The sequence below is a fragment of the Lampetra planeri genome, chromosome 18 (assembly GCF_965212315.1).
Source record: "Lampetra planeri chromosome 18, kcLamPlan1.2.h2, whole genome shotgun sequence".
NCBI classification, from domain to species: Eukaryota; Metazoa; Chordata; class Hyperoartia; order Petromyzontiformes; family Petromyzontidae; genus Lampetra; species Lampetra planeri.
Window position 1 is genome coordinate 566,277 of NC_136124.1, and position 13,588 is coordinate 579,864.

The window sequence follows — 13,588 nt, forward strand, 5'->3', positions numbered from 1 at the left end:
TACAGTAGTCGTTAGAATCAAGCTCATGGCGAGCCCTTTGTGATCATAAATATTCTGTCAATCATCACGTAGCTTTAATCATAACCCATATCCTAATTTTGGATAATATCACTGAATGCTAAATTCGTGACTGGTCAGAGGTATTAAACTAAAGCAACCTGCATTGATCTCCAAACATCTCATAATGCTGTTACCACACGACTCCGTGGAAATATCCGTGTGACTTTTCCAGACGCCCCTCTGTGTGGGGTGAAAGGTTAAGAAAGCTGTGCGGCCTGAGGTAAAAGAAAAACGACCCCCTCTTCCAATTCCTGCGATTCCAATCCACCTACCTTGTATGCATGTATCTTAAACTTATTCATCACCGTACGTAACCAACCGTGATAATTAGAGGCGCGGGAGAAGGACAACAAACTAAACAAAAAAAGCAGCTCTAAAGAAATTTGTTTTCAATCGAGGAAGAGCGTTTTAAGCGGCCGCATCTGAAAGCGAGTGATGCGGTGGCCGTCTTTGTTCGATGGCCAGCCAAACGCCGCTGCTGTGATCATGATCGGAGTGGACGTGATGGTTTATGCTCCTTGACGAGATCAGCAAGGTATTGTGGCTCATTTGTGGCGAGCACTTTGTGTGTAATAAGTGCGACCTCGTAACATATCCGTTCGGCAACCGGAAGCCAAATAAGCTCGGCGAGCCGATGACCTCTTGCCTCTCCAACGCCTCCCCTGGCTTCCCCAGCACAACACCTCTGTCGAATGGAATCCTCACGCACTGCTTCATGCCCAAAAACAACAATGTGAAGTCTAATTGGAACAATTCCGGGATGGGTAGAACATCCAGATTGGACACATTGTCAGAGGAGAAAGCCTGCTGAAAGAAGCTCTAGAAGGAAGGAGTAGGGACAATGATTGGAACAATTGAGACGAGGGGAAATATCTGGATTGTGCATAATGTCAGCAGGGAAGGGTTCCTGAACGATGCTCTAAGAGGACTCTTGGGAAAAAAAGAGGAATGGTGGTGGGGAGGGGGGGGCTACGTATGGTGCGAAAGAAGTTCAGCATAAATACAATTTAAAAGTGTAATATAGGAGAGAACATGGAGGGAAGTTGAACGAAGGCCCCGACGCTTCGGCAGATAACTCAAGAGAGATGCTGACACTTTGACTCTGGATTTATCCAAGTGTGAGGGAATACAAATTAATGTCAGTGAGGGATTTTAGAGGTACTGTACTGCATCAAGCGAGCGCATGTGCAACATTGAGAAGAGGGTGGGGAGGGATTGGGGCAGCGTAAGAAGCTGGGGGCAGCAGTAAATGGGGGGGGGGGAGTTAATGGGAGGGAGCAGGCGGGAGGGGGTTGGCGGTGGGGGGGGGCATGGTGGAGTCTGTCGTGAAGAGCTCCTTGGGTCGAGCCACGCTGTGCCCCGGCTCGTGTCGCGTCGTCACCACCAACATCGGATTGACAAGGTGGGGCACGAGTTCGCGGCCTCGAGCAGTGGCCGAAAACAATCAGCATACCTCGTTCCGCGCCCACGGTGTCCGCTTACGCCTAAATTGCTCCAACTGATCCGAGCGAGGGACCTTTATCTCTCTCCCTGTAAGCTGAATCGAGCGCACGCTCAGTTTTATCCGTGAAGAACCTTCATGTGTAAAGTAAGTCATAGGAGCTTAAGAAAAACCTCATGTTTTTTTTTATCATATTGCCTTTCAGCTCCCCTGGCGATTGAAACAGAAACACTCAAGCTATGCCATTAACCTTTCTCTCTCGAATACAAACGGGCTTCTGTGTGTAGAGTGACGAAGATGGATTCTTGCTGTTACCAAGAAGCTCACCCCCATCGACGAAGGCAGGTCCCAGATACTGAAACTTGACCCACGTTGCATAATGTCAACACGCCATTCCATTTCTGCTCCCACTGAAACTCTCGCAATATTTTGTTTTACGTGTCCCTAGCTTGAGTTGAAATCAGATTTTTGCACTTAATCAAGGTTGACCCCGTTACACCACAGTGTGTATACATCCCGTGGCTCAACTCCGCAACATTGTTGATTTTATTATTTTATACATTCAAGAGTCAATGAGAGGTGACAGGTTGCTCAGGGGTAATGTTCCCGTGTCAGGTGATTGAGTCGGCTGCCCTGGACTCTCACGATTTTGGCCTCCACGTGGAGATGTAAATAAAAATGCTCTGTACCTCTGAAGGGAATCTCATAGCCCGAGAGTCTGTTTGTTTACCCTCATCGCTGTTGACTCTACAATTGCCGATTACACTGAATTTATTGGGCAGCTTAGTCGGCGCCCCACAAAAAAATAACAACAACATTTCGGTAATGGCACAGTTGCGTGAGCGGTGTTCACCCTAAATAGCCCAGAGTCAAAGTGATTTCCTACTCAATTGAACACTGAGGCAGTGCTCATCTCGCGTTAACAGCCCTGAGCCATTGGTGTAAATGTCTCATCACTATGGGTGCGGCAGGAAAATCTATCCATGGGACACGGAGTACATCTCCACATAGTGGGACTCGTTTTGTTCACCTCAGAGGGGTGGTGGGCTGAGTCAACCCCCAACCACGACTGGATCTCGTAGCCTTCACATTGTTCACTGCTCGCTCTGCTGCTGAAGTCACCTGGCCAAAACAACGACGACTACTTCTACTATCTTTATTCTACCATGGAGGGCCCACTGAGCTATGGAGCTCTTTTCAGAAGCGACCTGGCCATAGATCAGGGAGATCCTCAAACTTTTTAAACAGGGGGCCAGTTCACTGTCCCTCAGACCGTTGGAGGGCCGGACTATAGTTAAAAAAACTATCAACAAATTCCTATGCACACTGCATATATCTTATTTTGAAGTGAAGAAACAAAACGGGAACAAATACAATATTTAAAATGAAGAACAAGTAAAGTTAAATCAACAAACTTGCCAGTATTTCAATGGGAACTATGGGCCTGCTTTTGGCTAATGAGATGGTCAATGTCCGGTTCCATATTTGTCACTGCTAGTCGTAACAAGTGATGCAAATGTGCATCCGTTAGTCTAGATCTGGTTGGAGATTTCAAATGTTTCATTCTGGAAAAAGTCTGTTCACAGACATAAGTGCTGCCAAAGATGGTTGCCATTTTGAGTGCATGGTTCCTGAGATAAGGATATGTCTCAGAGGGGAGATATGCATAGAAATTATGAAGGCTGCTTGACTTGAATGCATCTTTCAGAGAGTCACAATTCTGCAGTTCAGCCAGTTCCATTTGGTAAATTGTATCCACATTTTCAATGTCAATAGAAAATGGGTTACGGAAAAGCTGTATGTCCTGTTCATGGATATGAAGCTCTTTAAATCTAAATTGGAACTCCTTTTGCAATTTTTCCAGTGAATCCACACATGTTTTGTTTGGGAATGCAACCAATGGTTTTTCCGCTAACAGATTTTGAGTTGTGGGGAGATGGCAGAAGTTTTCCTCCTTCACTTGTTTGATGAGGAGGCCTAATTTTACTTCAAATGCTTTGACATGTGATTGCATATCACAGATGAGCTTCCCCTTTCCTTGAAGTTGCACATTGAAACTGTTGAGTAGCTCTGTTACATCTGTCAGAAAAGCAAGGTGCCATTTCCATTCTGCATCATTGAACTCTGGTACTTCTTTGTTTTTTGAAAGCAGAAAAGCTGTAATCTGTGGAAGTAAGTCATAGAAACGTTTCAAAACTCTCCCTCGACTCAGCCAACGGACTTCTGTGTGGTACAGAACATCTTCATAGTCAACATTTAGCTCAGACAGAAATTCCTGAAATTGTCTGTGGTTTAGTGCATGAGCTCTAATGAAGTTAACACAAGATACCACAATTTTCATAACAGAGTCCCACTTCAGTGATTTACTACACAGCGCTTGTTGGTGGATGAGGCAGTGTATGGCTATTGGATGAGAATGGTTATGTTTGTCCATCTCTTGGTTAATGCGAGCAATTACTCCCTTATTAGACCCCACCATGCTAGGAGCACCATCAGTTGTCACACTCGCTAGTTTAGCCCAGTTCAGCTCCAAGCCATTCACAGTTTGGCAAACCTTTTCATAGATATCCTCTCCTGTAGTTGTTCCTTTGATGCTTTGCAGTGCAGCAAGCTCTTCTGTGACTACGAAATAGTCATTCGTCCCACGAATAAAAATTAGAAGTTGTGCAGAATCACGAACATCATTGCTTTCGTCGAGTGCCAAGGAAAAATAGGAAAGTTTTTTTGCGGAGTTTTGCAAATGCTGATGCAAATTGTCTCCCATTTCTTCAATCCTCCGTGTAATTGTAGGTCCTGAAAGACTCACTGTACTAAATAAATCGGCCTTCTCTGGACACATCTCTTTGGCAACAGAAAGAAGGCATTCTTTAACAAATTCTCCCTCCACGAATGATCTGCCAGTGCACGCTATTAGCTTGGCAACTTGAAAACTTGCTCGCAGTGATGAAATATTTAGCTGCTTCTGCTTCACAAAAGTATTTTGCTGAGTTGTTAATGTATTTTTCAGTTTTAATATTTTATCTTTTCTCACTTTTCCGACCAAACAATCATATTTATCTTTATGTTGAGTTTCATAGTGTCGACGTAGTGCTCACAAGCGCAGCTCAATTAGTGACCATGGGCCGGATAAATGTCCTCGGTGGGCCGCATGTGGCCCGCGGGCCGTAGTTTGAGGACCCCTGCCATAGATGATAGCTCAACGACGTGGCTTATCACGTGGAAACCTATGGCAGTCAAATACTCGAAACGCATGTTTCTAATTGTGGAGGGAAAAACCAGAAAAGATATTAACTGTAAATATACAGGCGTTAGGGTCGGGATCAGACCCACGACAACTCCTGGGGGTGTGACGATTCACCACGGCCCCCTCTGCCACCATCCCAATTACTCTCAATTAGCACGATTCAGGGAGATGATTCCATTCAAGAATCGATGTCAAGTTTAACGTTGCAGCGAATGCATTGTCTACTAGCAGCTGGAATTGTCACGTGACAAAGTTATATATCATGTATATGAATCAAGAATATTGATTGTTATGCACGCGGTGCATGGCATGTATTGTCAGTTTAGAAAAAGGGTATTCATGAACCAATAGACTCATTTTTGCACCCATAGAAACTGCAACAAATGATCACAACTTAGCTACTTACCGTGCAATAATGGAATATTCAACGACACACACATGTAACAGAGCCCATGTAAATTATCACGTATATCCAAAGAGCCATTTTCTCCATGTACTTATCATGCTCTTAAAGTGATGTGCATGTGTTACAAATGTCAGGCAGAGAGAGAGTGCAGATTGTGATGAAATGAGTGAAAATAAAAACGAATTTCCGTGTGTACCATAAACTTGACCGGCTTGTGAGTGTTTACCTCTGCAGTGAGTTGAGTTTTCCTTTCTGAAGCCTTGGGGACACTCCAAGACTTCCCCATCCATCATGACAGGATGTTCTGTTACAAGAAAGTTGAATTATACATTAATTTATGAACTCGAGCAAGCAACTAGTCACATACCACTCCTGTAAATTAGACGAAACAGACACATTCTTATGGATACCAAGGTCAAAAGGTCAGTGTCAAACAAATGCTACGTGCAGGCATGACTTGTGGTTGGAATTCAATATTCCTTTATTAGAAGGCTGGGCATGTGGTGATTTTTTTTATAAATTGTCACAATACGGCTCAATAATAGTTTTTATCGGCACATTTTTTGCACTAAATTTGCATTGTCTTTATCGTACTGTCCTGCTTGTACAGTCCCGTTTGCTCCATTATCTTTAACGTAAGATCAGCAGGTGGCGGATTGTTACCGTGTCAGGATCATGAGAGGTGACGGTGCCTTGGGGAGGCCTTCATCCAGCAGTGGATTGACCATGGCTTATGATGACGATAACGGTGCAGAGCAGCATATTAATTGCATCAGCAGGAGACACATCTCGTGTGTGACGTCTCACGGGCAGGGTTTGGTGCACGCATCGTAGGCGGAGGCAATGGTTTTAATCCATGAATTGCTCTGCTCGTTGCACGCTCACTCGGAACCCAGCTACTCCACGGGAGAACCATTTGGTGACGCGGACCAAGAGGTCCACCCTCCAGATGGTGGACTCATTTTACCAACCCCAGAGAAACGATGGGCTCAGTTAACCCTGCACGAGCTTGGAGCTCACAACCGCGGGCCACGCGGTGGCTTGACTCACCGCACCGCATCCAGGCCACTTTCTAGGATTAAAGTGGAGACATTCCTATTGTGCAAGGGGCTGGTGGGGGGGGGAATGTGTGGTGACGCACAATTTCCTGCTCAAAGCAGCAAACACTCTCTGAACCTGCTAACCTCTCGTGAAAAGGAAAATTACATTAGCTGTGAGGACAAGCAGGTCACTGACAGCGTGTTTACACACACAACTGTCGGGTGAAGTCAGGCCACTACACACAGTGTGAGTGGCGATGTCACTGTTTAGCCCAGGCGTGCTACTGCTGTCAAGGTGACCTCATCTGACCTGAACTAACAAGAGGACTATAAGAAATGTGCTCAAACAAATACGCGTATTTAGTTTCATGCATGTGACATACGCTTTGTTGCCTGTCTGTTTACATAACGTGTTTAGTTGATATACTAACTGGACAGGAAGGGAGAAGAAGTTAGCGCTCTGCCCTATGAACCCTACGAGTGTATATCCCTGCATTGGCTAAAATCAGTGTCGAGTGTTTTACTGAACTGGTCCGTCGATGAAAATCAATGATCGCAGTAAAGGAAAGCACAGGGAAGAAACACGTGCCCAAGAGGACATCCACCTTGGAAATGGAGCGATTCGAACGTCTCGTGTGCAGGAGCTACATGGAGTGTTGTGTGTCTCTCGACCCTGCAGGACGCTCAGGGCTCGAGGAGGACTTCTTCCAGCAGTGGACAGATCACTGCTGAGGATTGTGACATGTTGTCATGCATTGATTGCAATCTCAAATCACACTTCTGCATGACCTTTCGACATTGACTACCTTTCTTTTCATCATAAGCAGCAAAGACAAATCAGCCTTTTCTTAAAATCCATGTGTAACTAACCCCCGCCAAATAGTCGGTATCAGTGTGTATTTGGTCATCGCTAGAGCAGCGGTTCGCAAACTGCACTTGAATGCTGTATGAGCTGGGGTTGCCTCCTGGCAAGGATACATAACATCAGTGGCAAGGTGCTATTGGAAGCTGTCATGGGCCTCCTTTAGATTAGCTCAACCTTAAATGAGTGCGTGTTGCAGTATGTAAACGTCATAACCGGGCATACAAAAGCAGCCGGGCGGTGTGGGCCACACCACCGAATTCTACGCAGTTGTAGCCATCATAGGTGTTTACTAACAGCATTTGCCCCACTTGCATTGAGTATATATATGTGTGTGTGTGTGATGTGTGTGTGTGATGTGTGTGTGTGTGTGATGTGTGTGTGTGTGATGTGTGTGTGTGTGATGTGTGTGTGTGTGTGATGTGTGTGTGTGTGATGTGTGTGTGTGTGATGTTGAAGTGTAAATAAATTTGACGGAGGAGCATTCGAAAAGACCCATGCAGTGTTTGCATATGTATACACATACATGGCGGGGCTGATGCTCTGTTTCCTTAGCAAGGTGGGAATTGCTCAAGTGTGTTGCAAGAGTCAGTGTGGCGAGCGAAAGTCACGTTTCAAGCGAAGCCCCTCGGCGCTGCGAAATGTCAAACCACGTCCCAGATCTGAGCATTGTCTTGCGCATTACTAATGGTGAGCGTGTCACAGACCCGCCGTCTCCAGTTCAGCTAAATCTGCAGGTTGTTAACAATGTCAAACATATGAGAATACAGTATCATAACGTATTCTCAAGAATGCAGCGGCTGCTGATTCGATTCGAACTCTTGGCGTGGCAGACCAAGCAATGGTGCAAGTTGATCAAATCCCCCACGAGCAGTATACATTGATACATGCCACAGTTAGCGGATTGGCAGGCCGAAGTTTAAATTGTTTAAAGATGGCAAACTACAATTTCATCACATGTGCTGAAACACTAAAGCAATGAAACAACGTAACATTATCGTGCAATGAAACGTGATTCATTCCTGAAAAGCGAACGTGAAAGAATGAGCCTTTAGATTTGTCTTGAAGACAGCCACACTCGTGGGGACCTCTTGACGTGCACAGGCAGTGAGTGCGTCCCAACGTCTCGGTGCATCGCAGGCGAGAGCACCGTGGCATGGGCCGGGGAGCCAGCAGCTTCACGCATTGCTAGAGAGGGACAGTTCTTGATGGCTTGTATGGTTTCAAAATATGACAACTTCATGGAGGAAATAAATCATTCAGCGCTTGGTATGTATGTGTGCATACGTATATGTAAGTACACAAAGAGACAAAGACAAAGATCCACTGTGTACCCCTAACAGACTGTTGGGGCGAGTGCTGTTAGCGAGTGGCACCTATGAAGGCCGGCACCGTGGTACACGAGGTGGTGGGGGGCCAGCACCACGCCCGGCCGCCTTTGTTTCAAAGTGGCGATATTTACACATTGCACCAGGTACTCATTTGAGGCTGAGTCGACCTAGGGGAGGCCCAGGACCGGTTCGGTTAATCATCATTCGTGTCGGCTGTGAGCGGGAATCAAACTCAGGCGTTTGGTTCATAGCGCAGGGCGCTAACCACTACACCACCACTCCCCAGCAGTACACATACATTAATATGTGTGTGTAGGTACATGCATGTGTGTAGGTACATGCATGTGTGTAGGTACATGCATGTGTGTAGGTACATGCATGTGTGTAAAGTGGTCGTTTGTCAATCCACCGTTGGATGAGGGAGCCTCCCCATGCCACGCTCGGCGTCAGGGTTATTTGACCATATTTCACCACGCAGGTCCATGCAGGTTTATGAAGGAGGAGTAGCCCAGGACCAGGTCAGATGTAATTTGCCACTGATGTTAGCCCTGGCTGGGAATTTAACTCAGATGGCCATGTTCATAACAGCATGTGCTCACCACTGCACCACCACTGCACCCCACTTTGTATGCAGCCAGTGGAATGTGAGAACCTGTTACACACTGTACTGAGCCAGCGTGTTGTTTTTAAGTAAAGGTGTGAAAAATATGATACTGTTGTTAATCATCTTAGAAGCCACATTTTATATGAGTTGTTACCATTTGATTTGACAAGTTTATGAACCATACAAGCCAAAAAACTATTATTATTGAGTCTTGTTAATGGTTATGGAGTTAAACAACGACGCTCCATACTGTATGCTGTCACCAAACATTGATATTCATCGCACGGTGATATATTTATTATGGACCATGATCCACGTATTTTTCTTACATTTCTTTGATCACGGCTTTTCCTTCTATGATTTAAGCTCTTCCTCTTAAGAGCCTTAAACGAGTAAATAAATAAATAGTACACATGAACCTGAGTGCAAGCGCGAGACGCACAAAACTCAATCCCCGTTAAGTCCTACAACTGAGATGGGTGTTGCTTTTAGTCCTTAAGCGCATTTGGAAAGAAAACACTTCGTTTGCAGATCCACTGGAATTTGTTTCTCTCAATATTATTACTTCGCCTATTGTACCTAACCGTCCCTTCCTCCCTTCTGCAAGACAACTCAATTTGTTATACAAGTGATGGATGACCACAAAGTGCTGCTACGACTCCATCGCACATCGAACTTGTTTGTCGCCCTGTCGGTGCCTACAGATGAAATGTTTCTTCATGTTGTTATGAAAAAAAATATGGTAGAAATAAAAACATCCAAAAAGCTAACCATTTAGCAAATGAACTACTTCTTGCATTAGAACAGTGGCTGATGGTCAAGGTTAACAACATAGTGGTAGCCAAAGACGGCATATGCCCAAGAGGATACCCTCCACAGAGATGGAGCGATGAGAATGGTTCTTGTGCAAGACTGAAATGAATGATGGCATCGTGAGATTGTAAAGGATAGCAATAGTCTGGGGAGCCCATCATCCTATATACACGATTAAACTATTTTTATTTAAACTATAAACTATTTTTATTTAAACTATTAAATATTTTTATTTTACCAGGTAAAGCCCACTGAGGTATTAACTTATTGTTCAGAAGCCACCTGGCCACAAATTATAACTAAAAAAAGTGGCTTATCGTGTGGAAATGTATAGCGGCCAAATACTCTAAAGGCGTGTTTCTAAATGTGGGGGAGGGGGGAATCAGAGGGCCCGGAGACACATCCACGCACTGGTGAGATCACGCCGCGTAATAATGTTCATGGACAAAGGAACAGAAAAAAACACAGGTATAAACATGTATTTATTTAAAGACCCTCTGTTCTTTAATCATATAGCTACCAGATGTGTTTGAGTGACATCTAGTGAGAATGCACAACATCTGAAGGTTGTGAGTTCAAATTCATGATGCAGATCCATCCAGTCCATCATCTCTCAAAGAGCAATACAATTAGTAAAACTTCGTGTAAAGTCATAGAAATCTAAAATGTTCAACACTGATCCAGGACCACCCAATGAACATGGACCTTGCCTATTTTAGTTTGAGCAAAGGGAAACAAACTTTTGACTTGTTTCAACGAAATATAAGCTACCATCGATGGGCCATTTAACCATTTTAATTTGCCTGTTAAATCCACAGAAAATGTACATGACATCTACGCAGCCGGTAATGATGACGTAACTCCACAGCTCGTTACCCGGTCCAACTGTTCCAAGCACTGGAAATATTTAGTCTCCTCCAAGTGCCTCTCTTTCTCTACATTTTACGTGCAGAGTCTGGTTAATCTATTCCCAGAAAGAATTCTAAAGTGTTTCCAGTAATATTAAAAAGTTGTGTTTTGCACATGTGTGGAAGAGAAGCAGAGAAAACAGAAATGAGTAAACATCGACGCAGATTCCAAAGAGTGGGCCAATGCAAGCTGATCTTGGGAGTGAGCAAGGAGGTTAAAGGGGGCTTTGTGCCATGATAATGGCATTGACAATAAGCGAGAGAATCTTGTTGTTGTTATTTGAAGACACCACTGTCATGGGACCTCTTAAGCAGCACTTCTTTTAAAAAAACAATGCTCGTTTAGAGAGGTTCACGTGGCAAAGTACACGCATGTGAATTTACATCTGGCGAAAAGGACACAAATAATCTCTGGCCAAATCACCCAGATCTCAAAAGCTAAGTAAGTCTGAGCCTGGACACTGCTTGGATGGGTGACAAATGTACACAAACAAATGAAGTGATGTCTCCAACTCTTTGTCACTCTACCCCTTTGGCTCCTCGAAGCACTGTGAAGAAGGCCGTCGCCTACAATACAAATTGTTTTCCTCCGACGAGTGTGTCGAGTTTTTGTTGTAAAGTGCACAAACAGGTTGTTATAGGACTAACGGTGCTATGCAGTGGGCAGCAGAGTTCAGTGCACCAACAATCATCTTTGCACAGTTGATCCTTGTGGCGGTACCCCGGGGTACCAAATAATACAAACTGGCCGAGGCAATTAAATGTCTTATTTCTGGGACACTATTTTTTCTAGGGGTGTACTTCACTCCGCGACTGGGGTACCAATCAATCCGACATCAGTGCTACTCTGCGATGTCGGAACGCCAAACAGCATAAAAAAAATCCGCTATCGAAAAATTCAACTTTTAATCGTGCACTGAGTGTGATTCCTAGCCATTGCTAAAATCAGTGGCAAGTGATATATGAACCAACTTTAAATTAGTATCTGGTGCAGCATGTTGACATTCTGTGTGTAAAAGTCAGCATCAAAGCGACAAAGGCATGGCGCTGGCCACACTGCCTCATTATTCACTGTGGCTGACCTAAATCGGTGCTCAATAACATCCCTTGTTCCAGCAGTCTATGAGGCTATTGGGAGATGTTTGTCTTTGTTCATGTTACTGTGTATGTGTCAATGTATGCATGTGCATTAAAATTGCCGTGCGAGTATGTGTACACGTGCATATCAATTGTAGATGGTAGTCGATAGTAATAAGCTACGGTCCTAAAAACCCGGGTCCAATTTCTGGCCACACAATCCATCAGTGTCAAATAGTATTTTACTCCTGTTCCAAGCCCTCACCTAGACTTAAATGAGGACCTCGTGTAATGTATTCACATCATCACCACGGGAGGTAGAAAAGTGTGGCCAGGCACAGTGGCCTCAATAGGTGCTCGCTAACAGCTCTTGTGGGATTTCCGTGGCAGCAGGAGGTATGGCATTACGTAAGGCGGAGTTACCCGTAGCCCTCTCAATGTAACGTTGGCCAGAGAGGGGGTGGTCCCCACAGATGGAAAGGGTTTCACGTCTCCAGAACCTCCCGCTGTGCGGAATTTAGGCGCCTGTACTTTTGGCTTCAGGTACGAAGGCAATTACCATATGCCAGCATTGAGGGCCCTGCTCTTTAGCCAATGATGGGGGGGGGGGGTCGTCAGTGGTGACCACGAGAATGGAAACAATGCAGAGCGCTTGTTGGATGAAAGAAGCAGAGGGGGATTTTTTTGTTGTTATGGAATTCCATCTGAATAAAAAAAACGCATCCAATACTGAGTGTCCTAATGTGACTCGTTGGCTGCAGTAAGGGTAACAAGCAAGTTTAAGGAAAAACTAATAAAAGTGAGAATTGAACACGTGTTTAATTTTAATCCAAGTTAAATGAAGTCATATGAATAAGTGTAGCTCAATTGTTGATGTTGATGTTACACTAAGCTGATGTGTGTGTATGCGTGTCCGTCTGTAATGTAAGGAGCGGTGATACAGCGGTTAGCGCACTACGCTACCAACGAGTTTGATTCCCGCTCATGGCAAACACCAGTAACGGTTATCTGAACCGGTTCTGCACCTTCCTTAGGTGGACTCAGCCTCAAATTTGTACCTAGTGTGGTGCGTAGACTTCGCCACTTAGGAGACAAAGGCAGCCGGTCGTGGTGTTGGCCACTGACCCCCTCGTGTAGCCGTGCCAGCCTTCATAGGTGCTCGCAAACAGCACTTGCCCCAACAGTCTGTCACAGGCTATACGGGGGATCTTTGTCTTTTGTCTATGTTGTGGGAAGCGGTGATACAGTTCTTAGTGCATGTGCTATTAACTTAACTGGTCCTGGGCCTCGCCTAGGTCGGCTCGGCATTAAATGCGTACTTGCTGCAGTGTGGAAACATCAGCACTCGGGAGACAAAGGCGGATGGGGTTGTATTGGCCAGCCGCCATCTCCCGCAGTGTGCGGCCTTCATCGGTGCTCCCGAATCGCGCTGAGCCCCACAGTCTGTTGAAGGCTTGTGGGAGAAGCGTTGCCTGGACTTTGCATGTCTATATGCTGATATATACATTCTGCGCAGTCTACACCATGTACACTGTACAGTATGTATATACTGTGTACACTGTGCAGTATATATACTGTGCAGTGTAGACAGTGTGTATATATGTACTGTGCAGTCTACTCAGCCATGGCTAAGGTCAGTAGTGAGTGCTATCAGAAGCAGTCCTGGGTCCCTAAAAGTTAACTCAGCCTTTGTCGAGTACCTCGTGTGGTGTGTGAGCATCATCATAGGGGAGACAAAGGTGGCTGGGCATGGTGCTGGTACACTACCCCTTGGTGCACATTGTTAGACTGAATAGGTGCTC

The 13,588-nt window shown here is 45.1% G+C and overlaps 1 protein-coding gene across 1 annotated transcript in view; it reads right to left on the reverse strand.

Annotated features, from left to right (window-relative positions):
- Nucleotides 1-13,588, reverse strand: part of LOC144723440 (latent-transforming growth factor beta-binding protein 2-like) — a 135,100-nt gene that overhangs the window by 68,589 nt on the left and 52,923 nt on the right. Inside the window, exon 9 of the mRNA XM_078602201.1 lies at nucleotides 5,378-5,455. Coding sequence (XP_078458327.1) covers nucleotides 5,378-5,455 — 78 coding nt within the window. The remainder of the gene's footprint in view (nucleotides 1-5,377; nucleotides 5,456-13,588) is intronic.